Here is a 15,875-nt window from a genome sequence, read left to right as displayed (position 1 = left end):
CACAAACCTCTAAGCTGGAAAAAACTAGCTCTGACAACAGAGTTTATTTGCTTGTCAAATTTTATCTCTGAATAAAAACAACACCCAGGTTCTTCACATGAGTACAGATATTTGCTTGCAAGGGCCCTTTACTAGAGGACAGGCCGTTGACCAAATTGGGAGAGCCAAACAGAATAACTTTTGCTTTCATTGAACTGGAGAAAATGATCACCCATATAGCTTTTGATGTCGTTTACACAAGCAAGCAAGTCAGATGACTTTGACCCAGGTTTTATTGGCATGTACAACTAGGTATCATCTGCATAAATGTGATATGGGACTTGTGAAACTCAAAAATGTAAAGAAGAGGGAGCAAACAATATTTGCTTGATTTTATAAAGCAAACAAAATCGGGCCCAAGATGGAGCCCTGTGGCACCCCACCAGTAACAGAGGCAGGTGATGAATGAGAGAAACTCCTTGCAGTAAAGTAGGACTCAAACCAATCAAAGGCTGAATCACAGATACCAACCTCAGTTTTTAACCTGTTTAAAAGAATGCAGTGATCGACTGCTGCACTTAAATCAGTACCAAAACCGCACAATTTCCATAATCCACAAATAGTAACAAGATGTTTACCACTCTTAACAAGCCCGATTAAGTGCTATGGTAAGATCTAAAACCAGACTGAAAAAGATCCAGTATATTATTCTCAATTAGGTAAGGTGATAACTGATTAAAAACTGCTTTCTCCAATACTTTTGATAAGAATTGCAATTTGGAAATATGTCTGTAATTGTTCAAATCGGATGGATCCAGATTTGTTTTAAGCAGCAGATGAACTATGGCATGTTTAAAACATGATGGAACTGAACTTGTCTGTAAGGAATTGTTTATAACAGAATGAATATTTGGTGCAACTGCATCCAACACTTCCTTTAGTAGCGTAGTTGGTATAACCTCAAGAGAGAAAGTGGTCGATCTTAAACTGGACATTATGTTCAACAACTCGAGATGTTGTGAAAATTTAGCATGACTCGAAGGACTACTTTGTACAAACATTCTTTAATCAGAATTCAAAACATTTAGGAGAAATAGCAAACCACATAACCCGAAACAACACAAACCACGAGCTGAGGGCTTAAATACATGAGTATAATCAACAGAAAACAGAACAGATGTGTTAATTGACAACAAAGGAAACTAACGATGACTGGGAAATCAGGCAAAATTTACATTATATACATTAAGACTATACACGTTACAGCTCAACAGACGCCTCTTACGTATGCTGCAGTTTGAAAAGGCAGATACAATTTTAAACCAGGGTTTTCACATTTTGGCCCTTGAGATAGTTTATGGCTCCTCAAGTGTTAATTTTTACTCTTTAAATTCAGCTTTCATAATGTTCCTCATCTCTAAACACAACTGCTTTTTCCAGCAATGCAATCTCAGGCGTCATTTCTCCACTCCACACGTCAGCAGTCTGCTGGATATGAGGGAGAGAAAGGGCTGTGCATGAATCAGGAACTGTAGAGTAGGCTGAGTACAGTAATAATGTGAATATGTCCCTTTGAACTCTCATCATCTGTGCATTCACTCTCTCTGTGTGGAAAATATGAAGCGCGCAGTCCACATTCCTGCAAAGACATTTGAGCACATTTACTGTAAATTAAATTCTTCTTCAAATTAAAGTTCTTTGTAATATGGTAACATGCTATTTTAGGCCTACTGAATAAAAAACATCTTAACATCAGCAGAAGAAACATGGCAGCAGTTCACTCAGCGTCAGTGTTTTGTGTAGTTCTGATGCTCCAATAACATGTACTGACATCCTTCTCTGAGGAATGCATTTAAAACAACCAAATGACATTAATATGTGCATCTGTTTCTGCAAAGAATGTGAACTTTTTGCTTCTGAAAGACTGCCATGAGGAGAACTGCAATTCAGACCGTTGAAAAATGAAACATACATTTCCATTATATTGTTGTTTAATTGCTGTTGTCACTTTTTTGAATGTTTGCAGGGATGTTGCAAAGTAACCGTTGCACAAACTGACTGCTGGGGCATCCCTCCCAGCCAGGTGCACCAGGTGAAGCCGAGATACTAATTAGCAGAGCAAAGATGCTGCATTCACGTGTCATCGGAATTATCGTAAATACGAGCTTCCAAGTCGGAAATTGGACATGAACGGCCTTAGAGAGGCCCTATATGGCCAATTTACGACTAGGAAACTCATATTTACGATAATTCCGATGACACGTGAATGCAACAAGACTCAGTGTAGAGCAGCAGCAGGAAGCAGCACTCAGAAGTGGCAAACTTGCCATTACTTGGACTGAAGCAAGCTCGTTTGTGCAGAATTAAGTCCACTACAATTAGTCGGTGAGCTTTCATTGTTACAGATCGGCCTGCTTTTCTTCCGTCACGTCACACACACACCTGTTTCCACCTGCCACTCATTAAGCACACCTGCTCCTCATCATGCCCCTCGTTACCTCCTCCTATAAAGCCACACACCACTTGATGTCCGGTCTCGTTTGTGAGAAGAGGACTTCCCAGGCTCTCACAAGCATTTGCACCATTGCTGTTAAACTACTTACCTATCTCTGTGTGTACTACCTGTTCCCAGGATACTGTTCCGAATCTGCTCCAAGATCTCCGTGTTCCTGTCCCAAGGTCTGCGGTGTGGGTGTGTGGCCGCCGATCGTCCCTGGATCCTCCGTGAAAACTTACAAGTAGAGATCAAGAGAACCACAGCCAATCCCGATTGCCAGCCCCAGATTCACCACCACAGCTTACCTCTCTTCCTTTCTGTTGTTCAATAAACATACATGAACCTGCTAATTGCTTGTCTGCCGTTCTGTAACATTCATACTTTTCTTTTGATTTGATTTAAATTAAAATGTTTTGTTTACTGCACATATCGTTCTAAGAATATATTTGAACATTGTTGGTTTGTTTAATGGTGATTGTTTACATATGTTCAGAATAAGAGATGTAAAAGTCAAATATTTAAAATCAAAATTTAAAAATCGGTGTATTTATGGTGAATATCTGCTGTCTATTTACATGGTCTGCTTTATGGTAATTTAAAACCAAGCATTTAAATCCTGTGTGTGCTAAATCCTGCTTGTATTTCATTTATCTACTTTTGCTTGCTCTTAAAGCGGTGTTTGTATTTGTTTAAAGATTTTTCATCTTTTTGATTAACCGAATGAACACTGCATCAAACTCTCAAAAAAAAAAGGGAAAAGGAGAGCAAAAGTGTGGTCAATGAGTGACATCCAGTTGAAATCTTGTAATGGGCTGTTTCAAGTGGGAGCGTTCTGCACATTGACAACCTTGCAAAACAGTGAGGATTCACTTAGTAATATGAAAACAACCATATCTAATAACTAGATTTATGAATAACTTCCCCAACAAAGCTCAACACAGTGTGTAACATGTATAGACTACTATGAGTAACATACAAAAATATTTACATTACACACAAAAGTTACTTATTTATTGGCAGATCTGCATAAGACAAGAAATGTTGTAAATCAAATGTGCAGGTTTTCTAACCAGGAACTGAACAGAGAAGCCATTAACAGGCTTTTCAGCACTTCATGAACAGTGTCTCTTAGGCAGCACTTCAAGTGCATATTTACACGTTCAAGTCAAACGCTTTAAAAGTGTTAATGTGCTCCAGAGTAAAATTACAGTAAAGTTTGCCCAGCCATTGTTAACAAACAAATAAAGAACAGTACATATTTCAGTATTTTTCCCAAAGGAACAACAGAACACGCAAAGTGAACTCTAATATTTTTAGAAATAAGACATGCTTCTATTTTACAATTCCTGGTTATTTTTAATTATGCGTTATCTAAACGAAAAAGAACACATTCTACAGTGATGAACATCACCAAATATTTTCTGTAATACAAACTCTAGTAAAAATGTACAGTGTTCACAAACTATGCAAAAAACAAAACAAACAGAGACTATGAAATATGCATAGTTACAGTATATATTGTGAAGCATGTATAAGGTTGTACAGTAATGATGAAAGACAAAAGCATGTTTGCTGATCGCTGTGAACATTATCTCCTGTTGTGACTGTAACAGGAGATCAGATACTTCTCCCACTGTAACGACTGCTGTCTGGTTTGTTCTGGGACGTCACCTGAGAAACCACATCATACATCTTACTATAAGCAATTACTCTCCATTGTGTTATCTACCTGTCATATGATGCTGGTCACTCACTTCTTCTCTTCAGGCCCCTGGGTTTGTTACATTCATGAACGGCAAATCTATTCTGAGCAAGTCTCACAGACAGAGAGTCTCCTCTCCTGAGAGAATCAAACACAAAGCACAGATATTAGAAATTATTATTGATTATAAACTGCTGAGACTGAATGTGAAATCAGGCAAACACACCTCACAGTCAAATCTAAAGAGAAAAGCCTCGCTTGATACAGACCAGTGAGCAGAGCATCATTACAACATTACAGAGTCAGGACTGCTGCAGATATTTAGCATGTCAAACATCTCACAGGCATTGGTGTGTCTTTAATAACACATACACACTACACGGCTGTCATACACACGAACAAGCATTACCTCAGAGCACCAATCTTTCCCTTTTCTATGAAGAGTTCATCATTACAACATTACAGATGTAGTAATGTTGTACTTTAAGAAAAATGGCGCCGTTGATGGCAGCTATTGTGTGTTGCTCTTCAGTGTTTGTATTGTTTTTGTTTGTTTTTCCTGTTTTTCAAATACGATCAGTTTTACCAGGGATGACCTGCTGAACATTCGGCAGAACACACCACAAAATCTTTTACCGGATTTTGATTTTTCTGACGTTTTGCTGAACATTGTAGTTGGCGGAGCCATAGCTCTGGTCAAACGCTACAGGAGGCGCCGGCGGGGGAAGAGAGCCAGCGCGGATTTAGAACGGCGTTGCCTAGCATCCATCTGGCGAATCTCCGCTCTCTACCCAACAAATGGATGAACTCCTTCTGCTCTCCCGGACAAACAAGGACTTTTCTAACTCTGCTGCCCTGTGTTTCACGGAAACCTGGCTGAATGGCGACATACCGGACAGAGCGTGCTACATCTGCCTAATTACCAGCTGATCAGAGCAGATTGCGACGCAGAATCAACGGGGAAATCGCACGGCAGCGGGACGTGCTTTTACGTCAATGAGAGGTGGTGTACAGATGTAACTGTGTTAAAGAAGATGTGCTGCTCAGATCTAGAAACGCTCTTCATTAACTGCAAGCCGTTCTATTCGCCGCGGGAGTTCTGCTCGCTCATTCTCGTGAGTGTTTACATTCCACCGCAAGCGCACGTGAGCACAGCTTTACAGAAACTCGCTGATCTGATCACAGAGAGTGAACAACAACACCCGGACTCTGTTTTAATCATTCTCGGGGACTTTAATAAAGCAAATCTCTCCCGCGAACTGCCAAAATACAGACAGCACATCACATGCCCCACCAGAGACAGTAATATATTGGATCACTGTTACACAACAATAAAGGACGCATATCACTCGGTTCCACGAGCAGCTTTAGGACTCTCTGATCACTGTTTGGTTCATCTTATTCCATCCTACAGGCAGAAACTTAAGTCTGCAAAGCCTGTATTAAGATCTGTTAAAAGATGGACTAACGAAACAGAGCGGGATCTACAAGCCTGTTTCTCTCTCACTGATTGGACTGTTTTTGAAGCCGCTGACACCGATCTGGATGAGCTCACAGAGACTGTAACATCTTATATCAGTTTCTGTGAGGATATGTGCATTCCTACCAGGACTCATCTATTCTACAACAATGACAAACCATGGTTCACTGCAAAACTCAGACAGCTCCGTCAGGCCAAAGAAGATGCTCACAGAAAAGGGGATAAAGTCTTTTACAAACAGGCCAAATACACACTGGAAAAGGAGATCAGAGTGGCAATGAGGAATTATTCTGACAAGCTCAGGAACAAATTATCTTCCAGTGATCCTGCTTCAGTGTGGATAGGAATGAAGGACATCACCAGCTACAAAACACCACCCCCCAGCACTCTGGAGAATCAACACCTGGCAGATGACTTAAACGAGTTCTTTTGTTGTTTGAAAGATCACCAGATCACACCAGGGTGTGGACCCGCCCTGAACACCTCTCCACACAACCATTCACACCTCCAGCAACCCTCCTCTCCCCCACACCTACAATTCAGATCAGCGAAGATGATGTGTGCCAGGTCTTCAGGAAAAACAAAAGAAGGAAAGCACCAGGCCCAGATGGTGTGTCACCAGCCTGTCTAAAAACCTGTGCTGATCAGCTGGCCCCCATCTTCACACAGATCTTCAACAGATCACTGGAGCTGTGTGAAGTCCCCTCATGCTTCAAACGCTCCACCATCATCCCCGTCCCAAAGAAACCCCAAATTACTGGACTTAATGACTACAGACCTGTGACCCTAACGTCTGTAGCCATGAAATCACTTGAGAGACTGGTTTTGGCTTATCTGAAGGACATCACTGGACCCCCTGCAGTTTGCCTACAGAGCAAACAGGTCTGTGGATGATGCAGTCGACATGGGACTGCACTTCATCCTGCAGCATCTGGACAGACCAGGGACTTATGTGAGGATCCTGTTTGTGGACTTCAGCTCCTCTTTTAACACCATTATCCCGGAAACCCTTCAGAATAAACTAACCCAGCTCTCCGTCCCCACCTCCGTCTGCCAGTGGATCAACAGCTTCCTGACAGACAGACAGCAGTTAGTAAAGCTTGGTAAATTCACATCCAGCACTCGAACCATCAGCACTGGAGCTCCTCAGTAGGGATGTCTCGATACAACGTTTTGACTTCCGATACGATACCGATATTGCAGCCTTCAGTACTAACCGATACCGATACAAATCCGATACAATAATCAGCACAAATCATGAATACTTCTACCTATTTCGTTGTGTGGAATGTATGAACGGCTAGATCAAACTGAGAACAAAAGTCAGCAACAGTAAGTATGGAAAAAAACGATCAATTTATTAACTATTGGTTGCATAAATGTGAACCTTTTACATAAGAATATATAAAAAATAAAGAATAAATATTAAGACCCTGAAAAATATCTTAATTGAATAAACAAAAATATATTTTTTAAAGTGCAAAATACTAATTAAAGGTCACTTCAGTTATTTATTTTTTACCGTCAGCAAATGGTAGGAACAGCTGAGAGCAGGAACATAAGAAAAAAAAAAATATTGTTAATTGACCAACTGCTAAAGGTTGAGTGTCCAAAGTTTCAATTTCACACACACTGCCCGTAAAGAATGAGATCGTTGCATTTACTATCCACAAAAAATAGTGCAAACAAAATAAATATAACTCTAATACAGGGCAGAAAACAAATACCTAACTAAAAGGATGACTACACCTTCTACTCCTCCAACTCAACTTTCTGCAGTCCAAGCATGATGGGGAGATTTTTTTTTAAGAAGATAAGCATTTCTGCATGCTGAGCAGTGAGTCTGCTCCTATGCTCCTCAACAATAATTGATGATGTGCTAAAGAGCCTTTCGCTCTCAACACTTGTGCAGGGAGCACAAAGGAACTTAGCTGCTGTGGCGGCCAAGGTGGGGAGTCAAACTTGGTTGGCTCTCCAGTAATGTAAAGGATTGTTCTTACGTTCAATAGGAGCCTCGCAGAGGTAGCTCTTCATTTCAAAGATTGCCCCTTGGGTGATGTGCTCAGAAGGAGTTGTTGCTGTGATGCTCTCATCCAGTATCTCATCGAAGATGCTGCCAAGGGTGCTGCTTGCGCCTTCCATCCGTGGAGTCTTTTTTACTAGCTCAGACACAGTTTCATCAGATGGCGGCGTGGTCTTCAGCTCTTCCTCTACTTTCAACACTGCAGCCTTTAATGCAGCCTTTGCATGTCGAAGGGTTTCCACATTTGTGAAGTACCTGGTGTAAATATAAAATGTCACATTTTACTGATTTACACACCCAGTCCAAAAACATTTGTGCTTGCAAAAAGAAACAGTTACAAAAAGTCATAATAATGTAAACCATGGTTGTGTAACCAGATTAATAATTTCATATCACTATGGGTGTCATTTTTATTCATTACAATTTCTTCATCAGTCCAATGGTCATAAACAATAGCAATATATGTTAATTGTAAAACAATATTATTTTTTTTTTGGTATCTGCGCTTGCAGCATCTTTTTAAAATGAATTTTTTAAATCAAATTTCCTTGTTTCTGTTGGTTGAGATTGATCAAGGGTATACATAATTTTAGGTATGAATGTATGATATATGTAATGTGTTTGATATCAGTTTTTTTCTCATAGATCAAATTGTGTAAAATATATGTAACATTTTAGAATAATTTATCTTACTTGTCCTTATACCGTGGATCCAGCAGCGTTGCCACGGCGTAGAGGGGCTCAGATTCCACATCCCTGAAACGTCTGTGGACTGCATCCAGAAGAGTGGCTTTCATGGTTTGGACCCCCTGCTCATCTTCACTTGCTTTACTGAGAAACCGTACCAGTACATGGACTGAGGGGATGACATCAGCTGTGGTGGCGGAGGTGGCACTGACGGTACCTGTTAGTTCTTCAAAGGGGGCCAAAACCTTTGAGGTCTTCTCCAATAGAGCCCACTGGTTCGCGGTTAGAATGGCTAGCAGCGAGTTGTTTTCTTCAGATGAGTAGGCCTGTAGTGGCCGTTTTTGATGAATAAGGCTGTCAATCATGTACTTGGTACTGTTCCATCGTGTTTGGACATCCTGCTGGAGACGCTTTGGTGTGACCTTGAGCTCAATTTGCAGGTCTTCAAGGCTCGAGTAAGCCTTGGGGGAATGCTTAAAGTGGCCCACTATTTTTCTCCCGTTGGCTAGTGCATCACTTACAGCTCGCTGTGACAAAAGCCCTTCACGGACTACAAGCTGGAGACTGTGCGCAAAACATCCTAAGCTTGGCACACCAAGCTAATCCAATCCCTTTCTCATATTAGCAGCATTATCTCTTAGAACGACATGGACCTTCTTTTTGTCGACTTTCCAGTCACGCAGCATCTCCTCCATGGCGTTTGTGATGGCGTTAGCTGTGTGTGAACCTCTGAACTCGCGTGCATGTAAAACTGCTCTCTGCAAAGTAAAGTCAGCGTCTATCCAGTGCGCAGTCAGACTCAAAGATAGCGGACAGTTTTCTGAGCTCCAGATGTCAGTGGTGAAGCTAACAGCACTTGCTTTATCCAGATGCATAGCAATACACTCTTTAACTTCTTTATACATCTGGGGTATGGTTTTGTCGACAATGTAGTGGCGGCTGGGCATAACATAGCGAGGCTCGAGGTGTTCAATTAAGCGTTTAAACCCAATATTACTCACCACCGACAGTGGCTGGTCATCGAGCACAATAAACTGGCATATCTTTTCTGTTAAGGTTAATGCCTTTTTGCTATCTCTTGGGAATTTGTCACGCTTTGCGAGGGTTTCAGGCAGCGTTGGTTGCTTGAGGTTGCTAGAGGATTGTTTCCTTAACTCAGTGGTCTTGCGAAAGTCCTCATGCAGAGTTTTGTGATGCTGCTTCAAATGCGCGATGAGGTTGGACGTATTAAACTTTCCCGGTTCTGTTCCACCATGGGAAACTTGTGCATGACAAGTGTTGCACTGAGCCACACTGTCTTTTTCGGACTTTAATGAACAATACTGCCACACGGCCGACATCGCTCTTTTTCTTTGCTACTTCGCTAGCAAGCAGTGTTGTGATCACGTGGGCTTTGCACGCTGGCTCTGGAGGCTGCTGGATAGAATAGCTGTAACGGAGTTTAGAGCGGAACGGACTGCTTATATCGGAGATTTTCAACGTAGTCCGATATAATCCGATAGAGTTTTTTTGGGCTGATATCGGACCTATTTCCGATATCAATATCGGATCGGGACATCCCTACTTCTCAGGGCTGCGTACTCTCCCCACTGCTCTTCTCCCTCTACACCAACGACTGCACATCTAAAGACCCCTCTGTCAAGCTGATTGGCCTCATCCAGGACGGTGACGAGTCTGCTTATAGACAGGAGGTTAAGGAGCTGGCTGTCTGGTGCGGTCTTAACAACCTGGAGCTTAACACGCTCAAAACTGTGGAGATGATAGTGGACTTTAGGAGAAACCCCCCTGCTCTCCCCCCACTCACCATCATGAACAGCACTGTGACTGCAGTGGAGTCATTCAGATTCCTGGGCACCACCATCTCCCAGGACCTGAAGTGGGATATTCACATAGACTCCATTGTCAGAAAGGCCCAGCAGAGGTTGTACTTTCTTCGCCAGCTGAGGAAGTTCAACCTCCCACAGGAGCTGCTGAAACAGTTCTACTCCGCCATCATTGAATCCATCCTCTGCACCTCAATAACTGTCTGGTTCAGCTCAGCTACCAAATCTGACCTCAGAAGACTACAGAGAGTAGTCCGGACTGCTGAGCGAATCATTGGTACAACCCTCCCCACTCTCCAAGAACTGTACTCATCCAGAGTGAGCAAAAGGGCTGGTAAAATCACTCTGGACCCCTCACATCCAGCACACTCCCTCTTTGAACTGTTACTGTCTGGTCGACGCTACAGAGCTCTGAGCACCAGAACGACCAGACACAGGAACAGTTTCTTCCCTCAGGCAATCCATCTCATGAACACTCAATAATAAATGTGGAACACACAACTAATACATTATCCATTCACCACACTCACTTATTTTATCTTTATTTTCTCATTTCTAATTTGCACATACTTGACCTGTACATACATAGTTGTCTATATTATATATTGTGTTTTTGCTGCTTTATACATTGCCTATTGGTTAATTGTTGTTATTCTTTTATTACCTGTGTCCTGTCCTGTTGCTGTCTTTCTGTTGCACTGTGGAGCTTCTGTCACTACAACAAACTCCTTGTATGTGTAAACATACATGACCAATAAAGCTCATTCTGATTACAGATTCACACTGCAGGATTCAGATCTCTGCTCTTCTCACACTGCATGACTGTCTGGAGGATCATCCCTCTGCTGTTGTGTGTAAACTACACCACAGATCGCTGACGGGCCACACAATACACAACTTCTCAATAGGAAGAATCACAGACAGCTCCATCTGGTCTACAAACATTTCATAACTACACAAGCTCACACGAGACTGGACTTCTTCCTGTTAAGAAGCTTGTGATAAATGTTGTCTGTACGCATTTCACACTGCAGGACTGAGTCACGACTGCTGCAGATATTTAGCATGCCAAACATCTCACAGGCATTGGTATGCTTTTGATAACACGCACTACACGACTGTCACACACACGACTGAACCAGCACCAGTTTGCTTCCAATTTCAGCCATTTGTCTGCAATTTCCACAAAATTTGTCAGCAAGTAAAAATCGGGGCTAAAATCATGCAGCGTGTGCCCGTCATCTCTGCTATGACCTGACAATAACTAAATTAACTAATATTAATTATAAATAATGCACTGTAGCATTTATATTTGTCCATTATAAAATGAGGGCAGCACATAGTCTAATTCACAACGTGCTCTTCAATATTTACTTAAAAATTTGTAAATGTGAAAAGATGAGATCAGAATGCATCAGCTACCAACAAAAAAAAAACCCAACAAACAGAACATTTTAGATATTTCTGTAATGCTTGTGGACAATATTTAAGTGAGAATGGGGTCTATTACCTCATAGCACCAATCTTTCCCTTTTCCATGAAGAGTTCAACCAGAATGTCTCCTTCTTCTGGATAAAGCCTGGCATAAAGAGTCTTGTTCTGCACTATACTCTTGAACCAGCTGATCGCTTCAAAAGACCAGGTTTCTTCATTCACTGGCCTCACCTATAACACACAAGTTCAAATACAGCTTAATGCATTAAAATAAATAAATAAACCCTTCAGTAATATTACTAGAGTCACCCACATTCACCAGAGAGACCTGCAGCGCTTGAGCAGGTTTGGATGCTGCTTCTCCACACAGTTCCTTAACATCCCAAAGAGAGACGCAAACAACATCTCCATAGTCAATCCTCCTGACCTCCACCTTAATGTCTGAGCAACCTCTGGTGCTGGGCCCTAAAATAATCATCATCAATATTTCATCACTGATATGAAAACTGTTACACAGAGTTACTGCTAAAACCAGAAATTAACAGTTCACCTAAAAATTAGCATTCAGTTATTGTGCATTAACTTATTCACACCTTTGTTAAAAGCATCAGGAAAGAAAGTGTTTGACAGATGAAATCATGAAATAAAGTCTTAAATGACATGATGAAAGGATGATGATAACGAAAGACTGATTTCTGGGTGAACTGCTGATTTAAAGCAGCTTTATCTCGCCTCGACTCATCTGACAGATTCTGATGATCTGCCCGCGGCTCCACATCTCTTGCTTGAGAAACCAAACCATGACATAAACTCCAATGTCTGGGATGAGATTCATCTCTGCAAACGATCTGCTGCTATTCCTCCTGATTAATCATAATGACAACAGAAAGAGAGAGACATTGGTACTAGAACTGCACAGACACAGTAATAAAGAATAATTATATGTCACACTACTTCACCTAAAAATGTAAATTTGCTGAAAATGTACACGTCATCAAGCCATCAAAGATGTAGATGAGTTTATTTCTTCATCAGATTTGGAGAAATGTGTCGTTTCATCACTTGCTCAGTAATGGATCCTCTGCAGTGAATGGGTGCCGTCAGAATGAGAGTCCAACCAGAGAAATATGCACAGATCAAGCATCATTTACAATCTAAAACAGTCCAAAAACAGCTCTAAACAAATATGTGTCTGGATTGAAGTGAGAGGATCACAGGGGATGGCCTTCTTCACTGGAGGAACTGTTATGGATTATGGACTGTATTTTGGTTTGTAGATAAAACATATTGATGGATTTGTTTCTGCAGTTGCAGCAAACATTCAGCTTTGACTGGAGTGATGTGGATTGCTTGTGGATTATTGTGGTGTTTTTATCAGCTGTTTGGACTCTCATTCTGACGGCACCCATTCACTGCAGAGCATCCACTGCTGAGACACTGATGCAGAGACACATTTCTACAAACCTGATGAAGAAACAAACTCCTCCTAATCTTGGAAGGCCTTAAGTTGAGCACATTTTGAGCAAATTTTGTTTTTGGGTGAACTACTCCTTTCACTACTTACAGCATGATTTCAGAGAGTTCACAGAGATTTGTGTCCTTGTGTTGGATGAAGAACTTGTTGGGGTTAATAATGTGGCTGATAACAACTGGCATCTCCTCAAATCTGCGGCTCTGAAACTCTGGGATTGGGACATGTTCAGCGTGGTCATCTTCAGTGTGGTCAGTCAGTGTGTCGGGGCTTTGACCGTCCTTAAGACGCCACGATTCTTCTGCTGAGGGACACACGCTTCGGCTCCAGAGATCAGGAACTTTACAGTCATCTTGGAAATTAAAATCTGTCATTTCATTTGGGAACGGCTCTGGCAAGCACTGATCAGTATCTGAGAAAATATCCCCAATGTCCCACAATTCAGTGTTTGTGGCAATCATCCAGTGGTAGGAAACATCAGCGCTGCTTTCTTTCTCTGCAAACATGGGTTCAGAAACGTTCTCCTTAGAAAAGCTCTTCTTCTCCCTGTTCTCCTCAGCAGCGGTCAAAGCCACGGCTCTCTGATCCACAGACGCTGCTGCACTGATGTTTTGTTGCTGAATCAGACCAAATGAAGACTCGGCGATGTTTGGCCTGTATTTGACCTCATCAGCTGATGACAGGAGTTCAGACGCTAGATTTCTGCTTGTTTTCAGAAAGTGAATGAGTTCAGAGCTTGACAACTTCTGATGATGAATTTGGTCATTCCCAACATTTAGCTGAAATACGTGTTTTGGATTTGGATGAATGTGATTTGGGTTGAAGAGCTGATTTTGACGGCCTCTCGCAGGTTTTCTCTGATTCATGATGATCTTCTGTAAACACTTCAGGCTGTTCTGATCAAAAACATTCAACATGTGTCATGACAGAGCTGCTGCAGGTATTTACACTCATTTCAGATAAAAGTACTTGATTTGTTGGATGTTTAATGCTCCTTTTATCATTTAAGCAATTATTTAATCGTCAATTAAACATATTGTATACCATGGACCAGTGCCAGAAATGAGCCAGGGCTATGAATAAATGAGACACTCCAGATGTTAAATGTAGGAACAAAAACACAAACTCATTTTCTCAAAAGCAAGTGCAGCTGATTGTGATGCTAACATGAAGTCAAAATCTGTTTAATCTCTGTGTTGCATGTTTTGCAAGTTAAAAACAAGAGAATGTCTTCATCTCAAAGTTCTTAAGGTTTTTAATGCTGGGAAAAAAACAAAAAAACACCCAGAAACAATCACAGAAATTCTAGTGGCTTCTTCTACAAATACCATTACAAACATTACAAACCATCAACGATTAGCCTAACCATTAAAAAATATTTCCTGTAGTGTGTTTTGGGACATATTCCATTAAGATTGAATGGTTTAAACAAGCCACCAATAAAGGTGACAAATTACCAGCAGAGACCCACAGGAACATTACAGTTTCCAGTGAAACCACTAAAACATTACAAATTCTGTGATGGTTTCAATTTGATTTATTTTTGTCTCCAGCAGGGTTGTGAAGCAGTCATTTTTAATTACCTTTGCTTTGGTACAATGAGACTTGCTGAAAATGTGCTGGACAGAAGCGTTTAAAAAACAAGTTCCGACGCTGATATAAACCAATACTTAAATGCATATCATCAACATCTAAATCAATAAATAAACTATCCACATTGCTCAGTGTAAACGACATTATGAGCCGATTAGCAGTCAAATATTGCAACGACTGGACATGATTTACTATAAAGAGTTAACTAGCAAACTAGCATATTAATATACAAACATCTACTTTAAATTGTTCAACTATTTACCTTCTCGGTGAGTTTCCTCGTTTCTCTGGACTGAAGAGGCTTGTTCGAGATGTGCTGCAGGAGTAAAAGACACCTCGTGCTGTCAGTGGTGTAGTATGGAACGCCGAATAGGTCATAATTCGCCATTAACCAGGCGCCTGGTGTCCAGAAAGCGCCTTTTTTTACGGCGTTCTAGTCGAAAAACCGCCGTACATTACGGCGTTTTGTAGTACAGACGCCGTAAATTACGGCGTTCTCATGGCAGAACCGTGAGATATCACGCGTTTATTGATGCAATCCAAAACGCCGTTGATTTCGTCGCTTGGCCATCCATAATGCGTCATAGTTTACGTCGCTCCGTCTGACAAAGCCTAAAAATGGCGTTTTCTCTAATATTAAAATCAGCCCCTCCTTTTCTACACAGTCCAGCCCCTTTAATGAAGTAGGCAGTCATGACTAGTAGAATGTGGAACTGAATGGCGATCTGCTTCATCCTGTTCAGTAATATTAGTGTGACCAACATTTGGACTTTCATCATGTGATATTTTTACTTTTTCATTGGGTACACGTGTATCTTCGTCTTCTTTATCATATGTACACAAATTGTACAATTGTATTATCCTTTGTGTATGTTGATGTTTGTCAAATACGGTGAGCATCCGCTTGTAAGTACTGTTAGCTGAAGAGCAGTGGTCTGGCTCATTGTAACCGCTATGTTGCTTTAGTGAAGGGAGTTCAAGTCTGAGCTCCGATGCTCTTTTCACCTTTTCGTTTGTTGTGTATTACAATGGCTTTTCAATTTTGGAGAAACTACCCTTTCTGCAAATAACAGGAATAAAGGGAAAAGTTATTATTCAACAGCTTATATGAATCAGTTGAAGCAGTGGCGTCGGTTTTTATTGTTGATTAAATTTGATTTGCCATATGAAGGCGCTTGTTTTGCTC

The 15,875-nt window shown here is 41.2% G+C and overlaps 1 protein-coding gene across 5 annotated transcripts; it reads right to left on the bottom strand.

Moving 5' to 3' along the window:
* Positions 1–3,370: 3,370 nt before the first annotated feature.
* On the bottom strand, positions 3,371–15,296 carry LOC306853567 (uncharacterized protein). Of its 5 annotated transcripts, none has more exons than XM_079391070.1 (7): positions 14,952–15,293; positions 13,190–13,992; positions 12,358–12,488; positions 11,939–12,090; positions 11,702–11,856; positions 4,231–4,316; positions 3,371–4,147 (listed from the first exon to the last, which is right to left on the bottom strand). In XM_079391070.1, exons 1-7 carry the CDS (start codon positions 15,075–15,077, stop codon positions 4,065–4,067), a joined length of 1,536 nt encoding a protein of 511 aa, XP_079247196.1. In that variant the 5' UTR covers positions 15,078–15,293; the 3' UTR covers positions 3,371–4,064. The 5 variants fall into 5 exon arrangements, with proteins under 5 accessions (XP_079247196.1, XP_079247197.1, XP_079247199.1 ...); XM_079391071.1 differs by having other exon boundaries at positions 3,463–4,147; positions 11,945–12,090; positions 14,952–15,296; XM_079391073.1 differs by having other exon boundaries at positions 3,463–4,147; positions 11,954–12,090; positions 14,952–15,269.
* Between the last annotated feature and the right edge of the window lie 579 nt (positions 15,297–15,875).

This window comes from Barbus barbus, assembly GCF_936440315.1.
Source record: "Barbus barbus genome assembly, chromosome: 33".
Lineage (NCBI taxonomy): Eukaryota > Metazoa > Chordata > Actinopteri > Cypriniformes > Cyprinidae > Barbus > Barbus barbus.
This window is presented reverse-complemented; position numbering and strand designations above follow the sequence as displayed.

Excerpts from the sequence above, each read along its gene's own strand:
- LOC306853567 (XM_079391070.1), bottom strand. The coding sequence starts at position 15,077 with ATGGCGAATTATGACCTATTCGGCGTTCCATACTACACCACTGACAGC. Across the intron at positions 13,993-14,951 it reads CGAGGAAACTCACCGAGAAG|AACAGCCTGAAGTGTTTACA; the intron begins GTAAATAGTTGA and ends GTTTTTGATCAG. Across the intron at positions 11,857-11,938 it reads TGCAGGTCTCTCTGGTGAAT|GTGAGGCCAGTGAATGAAGA; the intron begins GTGGGTGACTCT and ends TGTGTGTTATAG.